Source organism: Temnothorax curvispinosus, unplaced genomic scaffold (assembly GCF_003070985.1).
Source record: "Temnothorax curvispinosus isolate PA1 unplaced genomic scaffold, ASM307098v1 QBEX01007285.1, whole genome shotgun sequence".
NCBI lineage: Eukaryota > Metazoa > Arthropoda > Insecta > Hymenoptera > Formicidae > Temnothorax > Temnothorax curvispinosus.
In genome coordinates this window covers 925,118-947,136 of record NW_020217065.1, presented here as the reverse complement: position 1 = coordinate 947,136, position 22,019 = coordinate 925,118, and the positions used below count along the sequence as shown (strand labels likewise).

At 41.0% G+C, this 22,019-nt stretch overlaps 1 protein-coding gene across 2 annotated transcripts in view; it reads left to right on the top strand.

Moving 5' to 3' along the window:
• Positions 1–16,011: 16,011 nt before the first annotated feature.
• Positions 16,012–22,019, top strand: part of LOC112456875 (protein slit) — a 311,515-nt gene continuing 305,507 nt past the window's right edge. For both annotated transcript variants that reach the window (XM_025019658.1, XM_025019657.1), the window contains exon 1: positions 16,012–17,373. In XM_025019658.1, coding sequence (XP_024875426.1) covers positions 17,081–17,373 — 293 coding nt within the window. In that variant the 5' untranslated portion in view covers positions 16,012–17,080. The remainder of the gene's footprint in view (positions 17,374–22,019) is intronic.

Sequence of the window (22,019 nt, the reverse complement as noted above, 5' to 3'; positions counted from 1 at the left end):
AAATATTCTTTTGATACAACAGCAACATGCCGATAAACTACCGGAGCCAACATATATTTTTGTCGCATGCTACGTCGATTTTTATCAGAAGCACCGCCAGACAAATCTCGAAAGGGGAAGAAATATCGTCAGACTTCAAACGTTCGCATCGCCGCGTCTCTCGCGTTTCTTGCACCATAAAATTTCCGAAGAGTAGCGCGAAGCAGGAAGCGCGGAAGGCCCTGACGTATTTTATGGACGTCGATTTGAATTTTAAATCTTTCGTGTGGTTTACACTTGACTAATTTTCAATGACGTCGCCATCGGACACCCTCGCTCGTCCGATCGGTTCGATGCATTTTATGAAATAATTAAACTCGCATCGCGACAGATTAATCGTTGTAATGTTGAGGTTGCAATTTAACCTGTCTGCATACGAATAATGTCTCGACACTGATAAGCTTGCTTTTAGATTAGTATTGGTGGTATCAACATTGACAAATGTTTGCCCATCATTTAGAAACAAATGAACAATATCTCATATCCTGCAACGTTTCATTGTAAATATTGACGCGATCAATATGTACGCGATCTTTTCATCCGGAAATCGTAATTCATATCTCGAGAATAGCTTATAGAGATAAATAATTTACTAATTTCATTTTAATTGACATTTGATTCTAATTTGATTATTTATTACTAATTTCTGATTATTCATATTTTTTACTATACTTTCACAAAAATCATTGAGTTGATATGTCATATCTTTTTCTGACAACCTGTCAAATAATTTATGCTCTTGTGAATTTCTTTTCGACAAGCAATTATTTGTTATTGCAATGATGTATGTATGCATACGCTCATGCAAATGAAGAAAGTATTTAAGTATTAAAGGATTTCGCAACTTGTATTTCCCGCGAACGTTTACAAATGCGTAACGATTAGCGCAAGTTCAATGTTTCTATTTGAATTGCATACGAAATGGCTCGTTTCGAAAAGCGGTTCGTTAGCGTCGATAGTCAATATTGATTACCCGGAAATTTTGCAGCATCGTATTTACCCCTTAAGCCGCGGTACTCGGTAACAGCGGCGCGATTTCTCCGCCCATCATCATTTGCAGAGAGAGGGCAAGTGCTTTTCCTCAAAATGAACGGCGACGCGTGCGTTAATTTCACTCGGTTACCATTAAACCGTGCGTTCGGAGTATCGATATGGAGGGTCCGCGACGATACACAGTCGCTTCATTCAATACGATTCATAAAGATAACAGTGCACCCAACGGCCGATATCACTTTTATTTCATTCCTGTTGTGCCATCGTCCATTTTTTTTTTACGCGCGGAACGTTGGATTGCATTGCGCGCATTGTATTCAAAGTCACAGCGACACACTTTACCGTCACTTCCTTTGATTTAAATTGCTAGAAGAAGTCGACTTGTAGCTTAATCGAATCCTTTGACGCACTTCCTTTTCAATGCACTCGGTAATAAAACGTGATAAAACATGTATATTAGTACACGATAAAAAGAAAAATACATTTGTTTGATTTAAAAATTACATTAACTGCGTTTGTTAATGTAAAAGTGAAAGTAAACTGAAATGTAATATAATCCTGTCACATTCTGTAACAAGAAGTGGTGAGGGAGTATAAAAAGGATAATAGAACTAAATCCTTTATCTTTTTCGAAACTTTTATGAAGAGTAGATAAATATTTTCACATTTACATTTCGGATTTAAATACTTAAATCTTATGTTTATAAATTCCATAAAAATTTAAGTACGAGATATTATGATATAGATATAATTTGATCGAATGTATTTGTTGAATTAAATATAACTCTTATAAATATAATATTGATATTATGAGGAAAAAGAGAAGCACGCATATAATAGCGTTATGTATTACAATCCGTTATTAATCGCCGTTCTCTCGGATTTTCATGCAATTCTCATTCTTAATTCCGCTCGGTTGAAACGCATTTGTCGCTATACTATAAAAATATAAGAACACGAAAGAAGTGAAGTAGCATGGTTTCGCATTCGGGACTATAAAGTAGGAAATCTCCCAACCGATTCGGTCCCATCGTATTTCTCGATACTCGGTTTCACGGGGTACATACGGCCCCATCGTGCCGACTTTCTCATACTTTCTCTCGTGCAGGATAACGATATCGAACGAAGGCGCGACGATAAAGGAGCATCGAGAGAATTCATCGACTTTGGTCTACAATCTCCCCTTTCTTCAGTAAGCTTTATTTCTTTGCCCTTCTGGCTGCTTTCTAGTCGTCTACTTAACTTCACGGTTTTTCACGGAGAAATATAGCTAAATGCCGGGCGATCTACAATTCACGCTGCTTTCGACGACGATTACGGCGTATAAAACCTCTCAGGCCGGGACGCAACGACGGTAAAAATCGTGAATTATAAGTATCTGACGGCGTTTGCCAATACAAAATGACCGGAATAAGATATAACTGAAATATAAGTAGGAATATTTTACTACTATCGGTGAGATCTAATTTATGCATTTGAACAGTGACGTTACGTGTATTAGTTGGAACAAAATAAACACATATAATATTAATTTTATGATAATTTCCAATATCTAATTTTATTTATAATTATAGCGTTTAGATAAAATCTTCGGTAGAAAGTAATTTAAAACTTTTTCTTTTTCTTTTTCTACATACAATCTGCTTACATCTTCACGATCTACAATTCACGCTATCTATAATTAGCATGTAAATAGTTATATAGTTTGTGTATCAGGTATTCACAAGCGATTTCTGATGCGTATGCATTGCACGTATGATATTGATAGAGTGTTTATTTCACTGCGTGGGATTAACCAAAGTGTAAAGCGGTACAAATACGCAATGGCTAAGTAAGTTGCGGGCGATATAGATAACCAACGGCGAGAGTAAATCAACTCCAACCTCCACCCACATGGCAGTTACGAAATTCAGTGCAGTTCGCCGATAAATCTCTCTCTCTCTCTCTCTCTCTCGTCCTGTTTTTTTCGCGTTTGTTCAATTCCTTCAACATATTCGCACTCCCTCTGTAATTTGTCACGTTTCAATCGCTTCTTCCTCTCCTCGAGTCTTTCTTATCACTTCTTGCATTATATGTAGGATATATCCTTATCAATAGTTACGCTCTGCGTTTTTCTTTCAGCCAATAGCTATGTCTAGCTAAGAGAAAATAAGATTGCGTATATATTAGAAGATAATTACGCACGTACAAATGGTATAATTGAGAGAGAACTAAAAAGGTCAGCTCTCGATAAAGATCAGGGATACATTGAAGTTCGGGTTAGCCAATAGATCGCCCGAAGCGCTATTCGGAATATCGAAGGAATGTTACGATTCTTGTTTCACTTATTGTTTCGTTATACAATATTATAGGGCGCGGTCAGTGCAACGAAGAGCCGCACCTTTATTTTATTCATATAAATTATGCATACCGATCTTATCTTACTTTTGGCATACCTACTTTTTATTCGCGAATCTTCAAGGTTATCACCCTGCCCGTGTTGCCGAAATATCTACATTTGATGCTAACTAACGAGTTCAGAATTGATATCGGATCGAGATGCAAATCCACTCGAGAGAAAAAAACGCTCATTTGGGAAACAGTCTAAAATCACGCAACACGCATATATTAGCGATACTTAGCGATTTAATGTCTCAGCACCCCTGGCACGCGTCAAAAACTATAAAGGAATTACGTGCTAAACTGGCACATGATAAATACCCTACTCTAAGACGCATGATGAAGTGAAATAAAAAAGCGGAACTAGCCGGACGCTAATGGCTTTGACGAGTATCGTTGTACTAGTGGGTCGCCCCTGGGCTCAATTTACAGAAAGAGTATAAAAAAACGGGGGTAGGGGAAGAAAAGAGCAACGTGCGGGCCCACTGCGGGAACTGAATTATTCATGTTACCAACGCTTCGAACCGATGATAAGGAAAGAGGGGGGAGACGACCGTAAATTCCAATTTATAAAACTGTTAAGCATCCGGATGTCCAGTTATCTGCGTCCTTCGTACCTACTTTTCAACCATCCCCATATATTTTTACCATCGCATATCGATCTCTCTCTCTCTCTCTCTCTCTCTCTTTCTCTCTCTCTTTCTCTTTCTCTTTCTCTCTCTCGCATGCGCGCGCGCTTGGGCCGCCTTGTGTGCGTATACGCACACACTCGCTTTCACCTGTCTGTTTCATCGTGTTTCCGATGTGCTGTACCTATAAAGCGAGAACCCTACCTCGGTCTCATGGGGACGCGGTAATGCTCGTCGAGAGGATGAGGAATGCCCTAGTGTATATAGCGAACGCACACGAATTCGCGCGTGCGTGTACGCATGTATAGACTTATATATGCATACGTTCTACAGGGGGTAGCTCGCATACCTCAAGCGGTGGCTCTCCTTCCCACGTTTTGAGGGGTGAAAATGTGCCCCCGGCGTACAGGAAGGGTAGGTAATTGTTTTGCCTTGGGTATGCTACTCCTCTCTCTCTCTCCTCCCCCTCATTCCTTCCCCTCTCTTCCTCTTCCCTCCGATTTGTATCATGCCCTTTATCCCTTTCCATCCCTCCCTCCTCCTCGTGGATATCACCCTTCTTTCCTTTTGTCAGCCCGTCTTGCCCTTAACAGTTCCCTTTGAGGTGAAGAAACGATTTCGGCGGTAAGTCGACTCGCGCACTAATTACACGCTCTGACTTGTGTCAGACGCAATCGGGTTATGATCGGCGCACGCCTGTGTGTTTTGTTCTCGATAAAAAGAGGAGAGAAAAGCGCATCCGCTCGTCCACCACGCATCGCCAGTTCGTCCCTTTCGTTCGAACGGTCAACGAGTTTTCGCGGAAACGATTGTCCAGTGCTAACCGGTACTTTGTGCTTGCGCGTCCCATTTGTCCGGGCGATTCTCTCATACACGCGGTCACGAACGATCGAATTACAGATCCATCATCAATTCCCATCTCCCGCGCATACCTCTATCGCACCGCGCTATCCGTTCGACACTAGTCCGCGTCACCTCTTTAGAATCACGCGTGCGGTATACAATACCTGCCAGCGGTTACTTGTGTCCGAGAGAGATCCGCAATTGGCAAGCCTTTGTATGTATGGCATGCGTCCCATAGGAGATCGGAAAGGACGACGGGGGTTAAAGGTGGCCCTCTCAGCGGCATAGTCGGCACGGCGCGTTGGTGGTACCTTGAAATCGCAGAGTCACACTCGCGACATTTATCATAATTCACGGCGGTCGACATACTTTTCTCTCGAAGCTCGTGGGACAGATACCTCTTCACTGTTTTCTCTCTCTCTCTCTCTCTCTCTCTCTCTCTCTCTCTCTCTCTCTCCCCCCTTTCTCTTCCTCTCTTTCTTCCTTCCGTTGTTCTGTTTTTGTTCTACTTGCTGAATCCGGCTGATCCAACCTCTCGCGCAGCTTCCCTGCGTGGAATAAAGAATAAAGCTTCGAGACTCGTGCGCGATCGCTATCTAGCGTGAAAGCGTACGTCTCGCTGTTCCTTTTCTCAGTATGCGATGCTCGCGATGCTTTCCTATGCATATACGTCTCGCGAATGTGCGCGAATGTGAGCACAGTACATCCCTCCCTCGTTTTCTTCTTCGTTCAGGGTACTGAGGGATTTCCGCGCGGCGATGTCGGTGCGTGGATGGCTTGGAGGATGCGTACATTCTTTATACCGTGCCTAGCGCCATGCATTATTTTCATGCCGAATCGCAGGGAAGATGGTTTTTTTTCGGACGCGTAAACGTGACTTCCAGGGAAGAGGAAATTTATTGCTTAGGGAGAGAGACAAGACATCTATATTATTTTGCTTCAATTCGTCTTGACAGTTTACAGGGATGTTTTTAGGGGTTATCATGGTAAAAGAAGGGAAAACAGTTTTTCCATTTCCGCCCTTGCGCACATATTTTATTAATCAGAAACTTTAATTTCGCAAAATTTCATGACAGCATTTAATATAAAGATTCTTTGAATCTATATCATTTCGTTAGATATTTAATATGAAAACAAAAATGTACTTTTAAACTTTCTTTCAAAATGTATTTTTGATACTAAAAATATCTTTAATTGTATATTTTATTTCTGTATGCATGATATTTATTTATTACTAATATCATGTGTATAAATCACTTTTGACTTTTAACATTTTCCGACATGTGCAGTTCGAACGCCGCCGTAGTTGTAGATGATATTATAATCCCCGCGAGCGTATCAGTGCGCCATTAAACGGCAAAATATATTCTCATAAGGTCGCGTTTTACGTGCGGACGATTATACATCGTAAATAATGCATCTGCAGCCGGTAGGTGCACCATTTTGAAGTATTTCGCTCGATATCCTACGCCGGACACTAGAACGAGCCCAGTGCAAAGCGTATACTCAAGTACACATGGCGTATAGTTACATGGGCCCGGGATAGAGTATGCACATTGGTCGGGGCAATTTCGAGAACTGTTATTCATAAAACGATAACGACCTGCGTGGCAATCTCGACCGCGGTGTTCAAGATAGGGACTCCATTGCGAAGATAAAGTCGTATAGAGAACGGCAAAGCAAGTCCGGCGGTCTAGCTGTAATATAAGCCACGTCGAAACATTTCGACCAATTCGGCGAAACGACTCATTCCGGGACCCTCGTCGAATTAGTCGCTCTTCCGTGTTTTACGTATTTGCCTATTACTATCATAAACGTTCCGCGTTCACATCGTAAACGTCATAAATATTCGTTTTGGCAGCGATTGCGCTAGTTGGCGTGCTTGCTTAAGCATAATGCTCCATTCTTTCGATAACGATTCAATCCGCCAGATAATTATTAACGACCGGTGAACCTCGCTCGTTTACGGGTTTCAATTATCCAATTTGATGCGTGCATTTAACATTTTGTGTGCTGAAGCATTTATTGGCATGTCATGGACGTTTATGTTTCATTTAAGTTTTACTGCCGTGTTTACTGCCACGCTAGATAACGAAAATTTCAATAATGATCGCTGATGCGAGAAGCAATACAAATTGAGGCAATAATATTTACGATATTTTTGCTCACATATATTATTGTATAGGGTAAACTCGAGCCATCTTTCCTGTATGGCCATCTTACTCGAGTGTAACTTAATTAGCCACAGAAATATTTTCTTCAATTGCATATAATTTAATTTTTAACAATATATTTGCAGAATCAGTATATTTATGTATACACTTAGGTCTTTCCAAAATAGAGTTCTATTCGATTTAAATTATTTTCATATATAAACTATTGTGTTAAAAAATTAATATAAAATCAATATTAAAATTTCAACTTTATTGCGAAATATATACAACGTGCTAAATAATTAATGTCATGGAAGAAATCGTCAATCGGATTTTCATTAAGGACACGTATCGATTACACTTGGTTTGATTAAAGAATCCATTTATGTTTCATGCATACGTTTAATCCTAAACGCCATGAAAATCATACCGTGCGATTAAACGACGCGTTTCTCGTCGGGGCGCGTCTCGTTCTCTTCGCACTCTAGAAAATCAATCACCGCCGCGTAACACTAGCGATCTTAAACACGTCATGCGGATACGCCGACGTACGATCCGTTCTTCGTACACGGTTTATCACACTGTGTGTATTATATACCTCTGTCGCACTCAAACATGCCGCATCCGCCGCGCCGAGATTAGATACGCGACCGCATATTCCATGCGGGATTATCGCGTTGCATCCCGACGATCGATCGATTCTCGGCGTCGGTCGCGCGTCGCGTCGCCGTTTGCTTCGCACCACTCGACGCTTCTCGAGAGACGACAAGCGGGTGAAACTGGTGCCGGTGAACAAGAAAGGAAGGACCCTTTAGTCGTTGTGGAGCTGAAACGAAACCGACATGACCGAGAGTGGCGCGCAAAAACAAAGAACGATAGGAACAGAACGTTGCGCGATGGGGAAAAGGTATACGCGGAACCATTATAGATTTGCCATTAGAGAGCTGCCTCTGCTCGATGACTTTATTTAAAAGTAACGGGGAAAAAAAAGCATTTTCCGCCTTACCTTTTTCTGCTCTCGTGCGCCTCTCGCCTCTCGTACCGTATTATCGGCTAGATACATCCGCGCTGTGAGAGAACGTGAAGCGGGTTAGAGAATATACTTTCTTGCGAGTGACGTGTTCGGAACGCTATCGTGATTAATGTTGCGTACGAGTGATAAGCCAACGTCGTGTCAATATTGAACTTATCGGACGCTGCTCCATCATGGATATCTGGGTGACAATAACGCACAGGGCGGAAGAAGTTTAACGACCTTGGAAAGACTATTAAAAAAGAATATTGAAAAATTATTGCTCGCGCGACGTGATTAAAATGAGGAATTAATTTGCCTGAATGTTCCTGGAAAATTGTAACATTGTCATCTGACTTATACTTTAATAATGTAATACATGCGTCCGCGTTAAATATTTAACATCGTGGTCATTAGAAGCTGGCCATGAATTATAATGAACGCATTAATATTTATCTCAACCGTCGCCGATTTTAATGCGGTTTGAGTTTCCCCAGTTTCGTGTATTATACATAAACGTATTTTGTTCATATAATTAAACTTAAGGGTATTATTAATTTACAGCTACATAATAGAAGAGCCTATTATATTAATTGAATATCACAATAGCGCAATCCCTAACAATGATCATAATAATTGATATTTATAGAAAATTGTTAAAACCGCGCAAAATGCAATTTAGAATAATAATTTTTAATTTAGAAACACACGTTTCGCGTTATATACAACAAAATTAATCATTTATACGTATTTAGATCTGATATCTGCGTGTGACTGATTACTTTTTCTGATCTAATATTTCACTGTACGATCATATGACGATATATGAGAACAAGATTAACCCTCGGATGAGTTTATATATCTACCAACGCACGTCGGTTCTAATAGAAATAATGAACGCATGCTAACGTCCGGGTGCTTAGTCGTCGAGAAACTCGCACGTGTTATAAGGAACCGATTGAGTTCTCCATTTATCCTGTCTACCAATTGCTGACGCGTCACACGGAGAAACGAAATACTCGAGGGGCAAGAAAACCGTCTCGACTATGTGCTCGTGGCTTCGTTTCGCCATATCCTGACGAAGGAGTGTCGAGGAAGGAAAACGAGGATTTCGTAGGACAGGAGGGGGAGACAAGCAGAAAACGGAGTCTAGACCGATTAGCGTTTGGTCGCCGGAACTTCGAGACGGGCTCGGAAAACCGACGGAAGTGGCTGGACTTCTTCCACGGTCGAAGGATAAGAGGACGGGTGGAAAGACAAATAGAATTCGGAAGGAGTTTTTGCCGGTCGGCAAGATTTAATAGCCGGCAGACTTCTAGATGGGCGCACGAGAGGGGACGAGCGGGACTAGCGAATGCGAAATTTCCGTGGACAGACATGAGGAATTAGGGACATGCTTCCTGCGTTTTCTCCCGTTTCGCGAGCGATGTTCTTTAATGATCACTCGCCACAAAACACCTCTTGGCTATTGGCGATAAAAACGAGCGAGGGACGTTACGATCTCATTCGCGTTAATAAAACGTAATGGCATATAGAGATGATAATTAATATACAGTATCAAGACATATCTGATGAAGATAATCGTTATGGTGAATTATATAGGAAATCATGAAAATGTGTTAAGCTAAATAATTACATAGATAATAATGGTTTACGGTTTGAAATGTAAGAAATTTATTGTCTAACACGAAAAAACATTAATATAACAACTCATTACAACATTGGATTGTAGTAATTACAGCTTCGCAAGTTATATTATCGCAGCTACGATTAATTGCTAACAAGGTTTTAGCGCATTTCTCTGTTTCTCAGACCTCCGCATTAATGCTTGTACAAACACGAAACGAGTTGTTCAGTAATTAATATATAGGAACTAGACTATAAATTTCTTATAATTTAAAACGTTCTAGTTAACTAAACGAACTCGCCGCATGACAAACGATTAATGACAGTTATTTAAAATCCGATGATACAAGTAATTCGAGTAATTTGCTCTGTATGATTTTGAATTTCGTTGATTTATAGTTACAGTTGCGTGTAAAGATACGGCAGGACGTTTTATTTCGCCAAAGTATTTTCTTCAGATTATTTTAAGTAGAAAAGCAAACGAAAGGCGAGTTTAATACGTTTTATTAAATAAACTCTCCTGGAAGGAATAAACGAACCCTTTCAGCTTACTTAAATATTACTGAGGAAAGTGTTAAGCAAAACAGAATACATTTCTGACGCTTTTCGTTTCTATCCTTAACTCGTTAACGTTATTTGTTTCCTTGAAAGAGCAAATGCAATTTCCAGAATTACAAAAAAAAATTAATTCTACGGAAAAAATTTGTGTCAACAAGAATGAAATAATAAAGAGTAATGATTTCTTGCAGTTATGCTTTTAATGTAAAATAGATGAAACATTAAGAAAGTTTCCTATTAGTTTTATATAAGAAATTATATTCCACATTAATTTGTCATTTTTTCACTGTCGGTGATATTAAAATATCTGACGATGTTACTTTTATTAAATCTACAACGCTAGCAACTTTAACATTAATCACATCCTGGATTTTGTACGGCTCGCAAAGTTTCGCGCAATTTTAGGAGAAAAAAATCGATATTGATTTCCGCCAATCACTGAAGTGTCGATACAGTGGAGAGAAATACTACTTCTGCGGTAATCCTTTCTCATCTCTTCCGGTCCTGGGGGACACGAGTGGATGCCACAAGGAATGAAAGAAGATCCTTCCCCGATTAATACACAGCACCGTCTCCATGTCACCAAGGACCGTGTACCGCACCGCACTCTTGGACCTCCTCTTAAGCACGTCGGGAGGTAAAAGGAAGGGGTGGTCTGAAGCAAGGGGGTGGGTGGGGTAGCTTCCAATTCGTATCTAGTGTGATTTCCCCGGGGTAAAGTCGACCGATCAACCGATCGAGTGGGTGGTTGAAAACCGCACTGGGAAACCTAATATATCCGAGGGTCCTCCCTTCTCACACTCTTTACCGTGATCTGTAAAAGCTTTAAGAGGGCATACGAACATTACCTCACGCGTGCGTAGTCCTCAAACGTCTACATTTCTCGTATGTATGGCGTGCAATATCTGTAAGCATTTCAGTAAATGTACATATAGGATACAATTATCTCCAGGATAATTTTTTTAGGAATAATTTTTTATTTTTTATTCCCTGATCATATCAATTTTTCGTAACCTGATATAATTTCATGTTACTGTGCGAAAACTTCTCAGTTTTTAAATATCTTATAAATTTTGCAGGAATATCGTTACTGTCGATGTTGACATTCGATTATTTTTTAAATGTTGTCAGCACGATATTACAGTTCCGGTCACTGTTATAAATAAGCAAATAGTGGTGTCCGATCGATCGCACGATGCGCCGCGACATTCTTTTCCGATGGATATTCCGTTCGCGCATCTTAAAAGAAAGATCTTAAAAATCCATTTTGCACGGGCCATTAGGCACACATGTTAGCCAAACATCTCCTGTTCCAAAACAAACTACGTCCCGGAGGTTTTTCACGAAAAGTCGGCGAATTTCTCCAGTTCGTAGGGCACAGATCCGCTTAGCGGGGAAACCCGCGAGAGATAAAACGCGGAAATATTGAGAAAAGTGGAGATGTATGTATGCGCCATTCACGATAATGTCACCGTTACGTTATCGAGTAGCAAAGGGACCTAAGTCTTTATGAACTTGTCGGAAACAAGGAATGGTATAAAACAGCCAGAAGGATTTCAAATATTTGCTTAGGAAGTGTCAAGAATTAGTGATGACACGCCGGCCTGCGTGAAACATCGATTCTCGCCTGGATAAGTATCGGTGTATTTGAAGAAGAGAATCAAATATTTGTTTCTCCTGAAATAAATATTAGAAAGTAGGGTGTAACTTTCGCTACCGGAAACAGGAATATATAATGACGTAAATTGAGACTGTAAAACATAATAATGAAATATAACTAAAAATTGTGCAAAGCATAATTTCGTTAGATATGAAGTTTTGATTAGAATCTTACGTATAATATCCGGGGAGAAAGCAATCCTAGCTGTGAACAGGTATAGCTAGGATAAACGAGCTCTCCTCCCTCTTTCTTTTATATAGCTACCGGCACCATAGTCGCTTCCCTTCGCGCGAGCTATAACGATCCACCCAGCAGGAATATCTCTATCCACCTGTCTACATCCATATCCTACAGACAAAATTGTCTTCCGAAGTGGCTTACAAATATATTTCAATAGAAACGTAATATTCCGGAGTCAGTTGTATTGGCTCTTCCTGAATCGTTTCTGGTTTGCTCGGCCCCTTTTTCTTCTCAAAGGGATTTGCTACTACTCCCACGGACATGTACGTATCATACATTCGTCATGTCTAAGCGGCAAAGTAATATCGTCCCTACTTCCACACGAGAATCTTGTAAAGCCGACGATACGAAGTATCGCAGACAACGCGAGCGTATATACGTCGTGTTAAAAAATGTGCGCGCGTTCTTTCTTGAACGGAAAATACTTACTTGCCGAACAAACGCGAGTCTTCGATACAATCGTGCTTGCACGATATTTCGATTTCAATGGAAATTGGGTGTACTTTTGTCTACAGACTTCATAGGTTCTAGAAAATAAGAACAGGTCTGTTCCGAACGGTAAATAAGTGCAATCTCACTTTGAACAAAATAAACCTTTTTAGGTAGGCATTTTAAAATTCAAAAGTTTTTTTGTATTCTTTAATGCGTATCATAACTTAAATACGACGATCAGTCTTTACATTGCACATTAAAATTTGATAAGTAAATTAAGAATTTTAAATCAATGTCAGGTTAAGGAGACGTGAGATATGTACATCATAAAAAGATAAATCAATGCATTTTCAATTAGTTGATATTATATTGCCTAATAGCAAGTAAATTATTAGTTTACATTTACATACAACTCTACATTCTGCAATTTACAATTTACATTATTAGTGCTAATGCAAATTTAATTCTCACACATGCAAATAACACAAGGTAAATTTTATTGTCACTTATATGTCACTTATATATTGATACTCATATGTCAATTATTATAGCATAGACAAAGAAAAGAAAATAATATGCGGCATACGCATGATTATTTCGCGAGCACTTAAATTTGTTGTAGATTTAAATATAAATTCAGCCGTTCACATAAAATATAATGCTCGCTGTTTGAAGAATTGTTTGCAAGGGTAACATTGTATGTACTATCCGTAGGATTATTATGTTTGTCCGTTGAATTTCTTTGCAGGATGTAGCATATGCTTCGTACCTTATTTTCTCGTTTTACACCGCGACGTATCCCGGGAGCAGACGTTTCGGAGGGTCGCGACAGTCCCGAACTTTTGTCAATATTGATCCCCCTCCCTGTGCACGCGAGGGACGTACGCGTTCGGCTAACGTATGTCTTCGATTTTTAAAAGCTTTAATGCGTTTCGCAAACAGACGGCCGTTCGACAACTATATATACTTTAGCGTCACTCTCGATGTGTCTCTATACCCATATGACTAATCGTGTTTTAAATCATGTCACTTGCGAGTCACAAGTGTTCAATTTACAAGTACAACATTTGAAGTATAATCATGTTGAACATTCGGACTCGTTGACAGACCTAGTCATACGCTTACTTTAGAAAGTAAAACAGAATTAGTCGCTGTTGTAATACATCACAGCTGCACGTTCACGGACATAATGTTATTAGTTGTCAATCGTCGCACGAATAAATTAAGTCTCCATAAAGTACAGGACGTAAATTGAATTTTGTAGTCGTCTCGTTCGTTGGCGTTGCCTTCAACCTTTTCCGATGTCCGAGTCATCGAAGAGCGCATATGTACGACGAGACGCAAGAAAAAGATTTTAACCTGCCTGCTCCCATTTATCGGCGCGCTACTTTGCTTCAATTAATACGCGCTAACTACATTAATTAACGCGGCACAGTCGCGACGGGCACGGCCGACGAGGACGTGATCGTCGGAGGGACAAGGAATTCTCGTCTCTTTTGCGTCTGTCTATCCATCAGGAGCGGTCGCGCCGCTTGTGTCGCATTCAAACCGGGTTGGCGCCACCCCTGCCACCTTAACTTCGACATCAGAGGCTTCTGGGGCGATATTATCTATAGGAAAGTGCTCGAGAATATTATACGTGCGTAGTGTACACACCCTATCGAGGCCAGCTACTTTAGCCGTACTCGATGTTGGATGATTGAGAGGAGCGGAGTGAGACGGGATGAAGAGGGTAGGTGGAAGCATCCATCGTAGACGATAGCGACTACTGCTAATCGAATTATCGATCCCTGTCCGCGTTCTCGAAGCGAATATTAGATTTTCCGCGAATTTTAATGTACAATGAGGGCCAGTGGCAGACTTCTTTTCGTCGAAGAACGTTGACGTATTAACAGACGGGAGGATGTACTGAAATAAACTTGTGGCATGGAAATATTGTGTCGACGATAGTCATACATTCTATATTCCTTTTTATATTTCTATATCTTACGTAGTAATTAAGTTAACAACGTTATCTATATATTTATATAAAGTAACATTCATAAAAATTTATTGCGTTACTAAAGAACGTTCTTTTAAAACGTTTACCATAAAATACCATAAATTATTTACAATACCTGCACGGAATTTCGTTCTAAATTTATTCGGTTCTAAAGTTTCAAGCTCACTTCATTATAGCCACTTCCGGTCATAATTTTTTCTTCTATCGTATCGCCTATAATAGACATTTATTACAAGCGAGTGATTTCTTTCATCTGCATATCTGAGATCTAATTTTAAAAGCTTCATAGCGGCACCGTCGGAGCGTTTCTCTTCTCCCGCGGCATACTCCAGCTGTATTCTATTTTCAAGGTGTCCGCAGGTAGAGATAAATCGCAGGAACGCACTAGGAAGGCAGTTACGCGGTAGAAACATGTACATGGGACATCGCGTAAGCGTGTTCGAGGCACGTTTCCTCGCATAGGAACCGCGTGCGGTCGGGCGTAGAGAGAAGGGGGGGACGGAGAGAGGTTGAGAAGGAAAGCACAAGAACCTCGGAAAATGTCAGAGAAAAATTCCAATATGCCTCGAAATTCTAGCGGCCGTGCATGGAATGCATCTGAGCCCCTTGATTGTGCTTCGGTAGCATATTTTTCTCGTACTTCCGATATTGCACGGGGCGAGTTTCTTCGCTTTATAACTGTGAGCGCCACTCGAATCTCCGCTTTCTTCGGTCTGCGCGAGGTGCACCATGTGCGCCCACAAAAGACACTTTTTCTCCATTTCGTGTCTATATCAGGAATAGTTTCCGCTATTTCCCCTCGTTTATTTATTACGACTGAACTGCGAGACATTCACTTCATTTGCATATTATGCTTGTATCACGTCTAGCGAACCCGCCCACCTGCGTAAACCTAATGATATCGTAGCTGGTCACTTATATAACTCATAGCTTAGGTAGAAATTAAAAGTCAGATCAATATCATGATAAAAATTTTCTACTAATACCGCATTAACTATTGATATTATCCATATACAAACATTTTCATATATAAAAGAAAATAGTTTAAGTGAACAATTTAAAATTACATATAATTATCCTTTAATTTATAAAAGATAAGATATATATTTTTGTATAGATCTTTAATTACGACATATTTTTTGTTACAGGTGATGCCTCTTCCCCGTACCAACCTCTTGACCACTTCGTCATACTCGAGCAAATCTTTGATGCTAATAATGTCCGTGTAAAAACAATCATTCCAACCGCACCGATTACCCTTTATCCGCGAGCTGACGGTCCGTTTGCGCACTTGTCTCGTCTAACGCATAACTCCATCGTGCATTTGTCGCCCAACCAGTTGTTGGTGAAAGCACATTGAACTGAAATCGATCTGACGCGTAATATCACCAGCCATTATTCGAAATAGTAAATGGTTGTCGACACACCGCGAAGTACCGGTAGAAAATCGTATCGCGGCACGAGTCACGTACCCGTTTGGGTACGGTAGAGCCTCGGCCGAAGACCAGCATCAAGATAAAGTCAGTGGGAGCTGTACCCAAGGATGCGCAGGAACGGGTGGTGTCGTTAGTGGTGGATAACAACTCGTTGGAGAGACCAGCGAGCGGCGAAGAAGGGGGCCACGGAAACGGCCCCCAAAAGGGCCCGCTGGATGGTTTAGCCTACGAGCAACCATCGAGACCCAACCGGCAAGAGGGCGAGTACGTCCGATCAATCGAGACGCAGGAGCCTAGTACTGCCTTTGGTCCAGATCTGGTAGCCGCAGTGGACACCGGGCTGGGATCCACCGGTGAGGGAATAGAACTCGATGAAAGGACCGGAAGCAAGATCAAGCGGCTACAAAGCCCCATAGTGTCGACAATCGACGATCACGTCCCGATCTCGATACATTACAAACATCATCCGGAGGGATTCAACGGCGCAGCCTTGGAGCTACAATCGACCGACGACAATTCCGACGCGCGCTCAAAGCGTTCGAGGAAGACGTTGGAGAACGAGAACGACAACGACGACGACGACGACGACGACGAGCAACCAGCGAGGAGAACCTGCGCGGTGCATCGGCACAGAGTGTCTTGCAGTCACGTAGCGCGAGCCCATACGGAGCCGCCCTGTCGAAGAAGCGTGAACCGAAGTCGACCCTGTCGCGTTCATGATCGCCGGCGGGACTGCTCGAGAGGCAAGTCGACGGAGAGACCGGAACATCGGCATCTGAGGTTCCACGATCCGGAGAACGTCATCGTACGGTTGGAGCAAGACCCGATACTTCGACCGGTACGCATTCTCGGTTGTCCTCCCGCGGAGGGCCAGGAGGTATCCTCCTATCTGGAGCCGGCCGGACCGAGTTACGTTTACACGGGCATCGGCGTGAGCCAGTTTGCCGGCGGTGAACTGCACTGCTTCGATCTGCACAATCCAGACAATATTCTGCCCAAGAGCCGCGTCGGCAGCATCGCCAGACTCCTCGACGGGCCGAATCGCGCCGTGAAGGACATCAATCGCAAGGTCCTGGCGATGGCGCGTGCCATGACGCCCGCCTGGTCGCTGCGCCTGCTTGGCGTCAGTTGCGGTTCCGTGCTCTGCGCCTGGGGACTTTTGTTGATATTATCCGTGCTTGGTGGTGGTGCCTCGCATGGCACCGGTATCGGTAGCTTCGGCCTCGGTAGTATGACGGGTACGATGGACGATTTGAACAGCGTTAGATGTCCTTGGGCGTGCACGTGTGGCGGACAGGAGGTCGACTGCTCTCATCGCGAACTCACGCAGATCCCTGGCGACCTGGCGAGCCTGCTCATCGCGGAAAAACTGTAAGTAGTTAAATGCTTTCGATTACGCTTTCAATTTCGCTTTCGAATACGCAATTTAAAAAATTGCGTAATACATATTGCTGAAAGAGAGAAGATTATATTACGATAATTGCATTTAAACACGCGTCGTGTAAATAAGAAAAAGCGACATTTTAAAACACTATTTCGTGAAGGCAAGCAGTATCTAAACTGTATCTTAGTTGCAATTACGATATTATACAGTTGGAGCGCCGGTGCTGTAATCGCGTAGCAAAGTTAACCGAAAGTCTGACTTGCGTAACTACAGTTATTTAGTTTCTGGAGAACTCGTTAACGATTTCAACCGCCAGCCGAATTAGCGCTTCGTTGAAAAATTTCAAGTGAGAGAAGTAGCTTCTTGTTTAACTTTTCAAGAATTAGTTCGACGCACGAAGAGGGGTGGGAATCAGCCGCGTAAATTGCGAAATATTTCTTCGGATCGTAAAACATATTCGTACATGACAGGGTGCACGTGTCGCCAGCTACGTGTAATTGACGCTTGTCAGCATTCACGTTTTCCGCGCTCGATATATGACGGACCGTTGCAGCTGCAACAAATATTTTCGATTTACCAATAAATCAACGAGAATTCTAGATTCGTGTTTGTTCGAGAGCGACTACGTCCAAGTATCGCCGATCAAACAATCGACGCAACGATGAAAATCGCCGGCTTACCCTTGTAAATTTGCTTTAGCGTTCACTTCGTTATTCACGACCCATTCCTTTCGAGAAACAATCCACGTCGTCCTTTTTCGTAAAGCTACCATCGCATAATGAACGCTGGCTGCTGGCACGATAAGCTTCTCACTTGCGTATCTGTATACATATTTAAGTGAGCCAGATTCAACGAAAGGCGAGCGCCGCGAAAAATTTAACGGCGCAGCCGTCTCGAATGTCACGATATTTGCATATTTTTATCGAATCGAGATGCTGAAGTAACGACCGTTTAACAACTGCGCGCTCTTGCTGCCAGCGGGGCAGAAGGTAACGCAATAAAAACGGAGACAGCGCAATAATATACATTACAGTCGGCAATAGAAGGAGGCATAAAGAATGTCTTACGTTTTCTCGGAGAATTCTTGGAGATATTGCGGCGCTCGCTTTTTACCAATAATACTGTCTCTGAATATTACAGTATCGCGCGTATCCGCATATTGCGCGTAATAATGTGTCGGTATATTGATTCAACGAGAAATATCTCGATTTTTCGGGTAAACGATATTGTCAAGAGTCACCGAATGGACGCGCTTTGTTTCTGCTTTACGCAATCTACACAATTCAAATAAAAGCGCCGACATTTATTGAAATGATATATTAACTCTTTAGAAAATCTTTATTTACCGATTGTGCAATATTGCACAATTTGAGAGAAACCCTATTTACTTTTTTCGCGATATTGTATACTTTCGTTGAAATATTACAATATCGCAATCAATATTAAATGGTAACGTAATAAAACGAGTAAATGTTTAATAAACATAATACGAATTTTTGTGTATAATCTGCGTGTGTTTGCAGCCTGTCTACGTAATATTAATGCATTTCAAGTCTATCGCATTCAAGTTGTAAAAATCGCGTCTGACTTCGTCCCCTTTAGCACTTTCTTTCGACTGGACCATTCCTAAATCACATTTTTGTAAAATCTATGCCGATGTTCAACGTGGACACATTAATGACCTTTGATTAGCATATGATTAATATGCCGCGAGCGGACGACGGAGATACCGGGAATAATTAAATCCTCGAAATACATCGACGGTAACTTGTTGTGGGATGCGGTGTCGTATAGGAAGGTCCCTATTATGAAAATACCATCGACTCGAAACACGAAGTGCTGCCGGGGCCGACGACGTCTTTTTACGCGCGGGATTATGGGCGCCTAATGTTGGCGCGGGCCACGAAATTCATTATGTCTTGTAAGCACGAACCGCTCGTATCTCAAAGAATATGCGCGCGCGTGTCTCGCCTGCAAATTGAATTTACAACTTCAAATCGAGCGTCGTCGTACTACGCATCGCGCCGCGCGTTAAATTGCGCGTACGATATTGATGTTAAATATTAGCGCGTTTTTACTCGCGCTGGACGGTACTCGTGGATATACAGTGGTACTTTGTCGCGTAGGCACACGTGCGTGCTTCGAAATCTGCTGAAACCGCCGGATCGATACCGATATAATTTGCGCGAAATATATATTTGGCGCAGATGCGTCGCGCAGATACGCCGCGTTTTATATTTCTCGCGAATAACTTTTATAACCCTGTAACATCCAAAATATCGGGGCACGAATATTTGAACATCGGTGGGCGTTATTTCAATTAATAAATAAGAATACAGAAATTGCGTTCAAGAAAACTGTGTAGAATTACTCTAGCTTGTATTTTCACGTTTAAACTATCGAGAACGTATGATATCGCTACTTGCGATCGATACCAGCGAGCGCTTGAAATGAGATTAATGACTACAGTCAATACGCTTGCATGAAAGTGACGTGATTGATAATGTATAAAGTAAAGTTACGAATAGTCGAGCGAAAAGATTGGAGGGACGGGTGGTGAATAGAAGTAACTCGATTGAAATAACGCCGTTTGTATTTAAATTTTTTAAATTAAAACTACTAACATTTAACGAAATTTTTATTAAAACCAGATTATTATATCATTTTATTACAATTTTATACAGTTACACAATAAATCATTTTGGTTAAGAATACTTTTATGTTGCACGGTTGTCAAAATTTTAAAATACACGTTTAATTGATTTTTTATATTAACCCTAGCTGGCCACACTTATTTTCGAGTCCTTAATTCGCCACATTCCGGTCCGTGAGACCGCTCGACTTTGTCGCATTGTCATTTTCATTCTAATTAATATTGTTAACCTTGTAATGTAGAAATTGGAAATATACAGAGTCTGAATAAGATGTTTATAATAATATTAAATCAAGAAAATTATTTGAGTTTAAACTAAACTTATTATAAGGAAACTAGAAAATTATGTTATTATGTGAAAATTAGAAAATTGAAAAAGTTGAGCGGTCCAATGGACCGGAATGTGGCGAGCTAGTTTGTCATCAAGCTACGATAAACGTCCGCATAAAATCGTTAACTATAGGAGAAATATTTCGTCCCGGGCTATATAGATGGCTCACTTTGATCACTCTCTAATTGAGAATCACTGTTTATACCTGTTCCTGTTCACCCGCAGCGAGTCGATCTTGGGATAATTAGGGACCCAAGCAACTAGATTTCCCTCTTCATAGTTAACCCTATCTAAATCCGTAGCCTGAGGATGGCTAAACGTTCTCGTGTTATACATTGATTGGTGTCACTACCAGCCATAGTGCGCTATCAGTAGTTCGAATGAATCTCCAGGGACGATTCTAAACTAGGATGTATATGATGTATATGATCTAACACGGTTGCAGAAGACTCTGGCAGCGCATACATCAATGCGTATATATATATTCAATATAACATGTTGAATTAAATTATCTTGATACCGTGTCAAACTCGCAATTATCCTACACCACGTTAGCAGAACTTTCTACAATAACGTGTCACGAAATACGTTATTATAGATAATGTTTGCTGATAACATCATGCATTTCATTAATCATTAATTGAAATCAGTAATAGGGTGTATATTATACCGAAGACAAAGAGCATTCTAATAGACTTTAAAAAGTCTAAAAAAAGACATATTTCATTCCTTCCGTAATATAATTTTTTAATTTCGTTATATATGTAATAATGTGTGAATATCTTCGATTTCGTTTAATTTAAAAGAAAAAATTGCAAGAAAATTTTGGTTTAAAGGAAACATTGGTGAAAAACTAAATAATACAAAATTTGCTTTTTGCAAATTTTTCACTTAACGATTTCATTCTATATTGGTTATTATACCGTTAAGGATAAAATATAAAACTTTTCACGTCACTAGTTTTATATTCAAATTTTTCGACGAAATAACGTATAGACAATAACGTAGCAAACGTAACGTATGCTTTCTTGTGCTATTAAAAAATTCACAAATAAATAGGGGCTGGAGGTCGATGTTGCGCAGCGTCCGCTTCTGGCAAGCTTCGCTTGCGGCAGCGTTCCGCTTCCACGAATGGCGAGCACCGTTGTATAATAGCCGTACGTCTACTGGTATCGCCCGCACTTATGATTTTTCGATTAAGCTACGTAAACAGTGTATACGGTAAGCTAAACATCTACCGACGCGGGCTGAGTGTTTGGGCAAGGCTCCGATACGATATTCCACCAACTAACATTCAACGAACTAACGTCCGTAAAACGGACGTCTCACATTTGGTTAAATTTTGTACCGCGACTTGCAGCTACTGCATCACGATGCGATAAATATTAAAGTCGACACGTAGCAGTTGTTGATACATCTCCGCTTTCGATATTTACATTTTTCAAACGTTTCGGGGAGTCCGATTTCATCTTCGTTCATACGCCGAATACATATTTCCCTGTTGGTGATGCTTCATTGTTTACGCGAAAAAAATTTTTTTGTCGAATATCTCTCAATTAACTGTTACGATTCTATAGTGGAGCTGCTGATTAGTCGTTCAAACGAATACCTCGCGTTTCCATTTTTTACAAATCGATTTAAAAACCTGC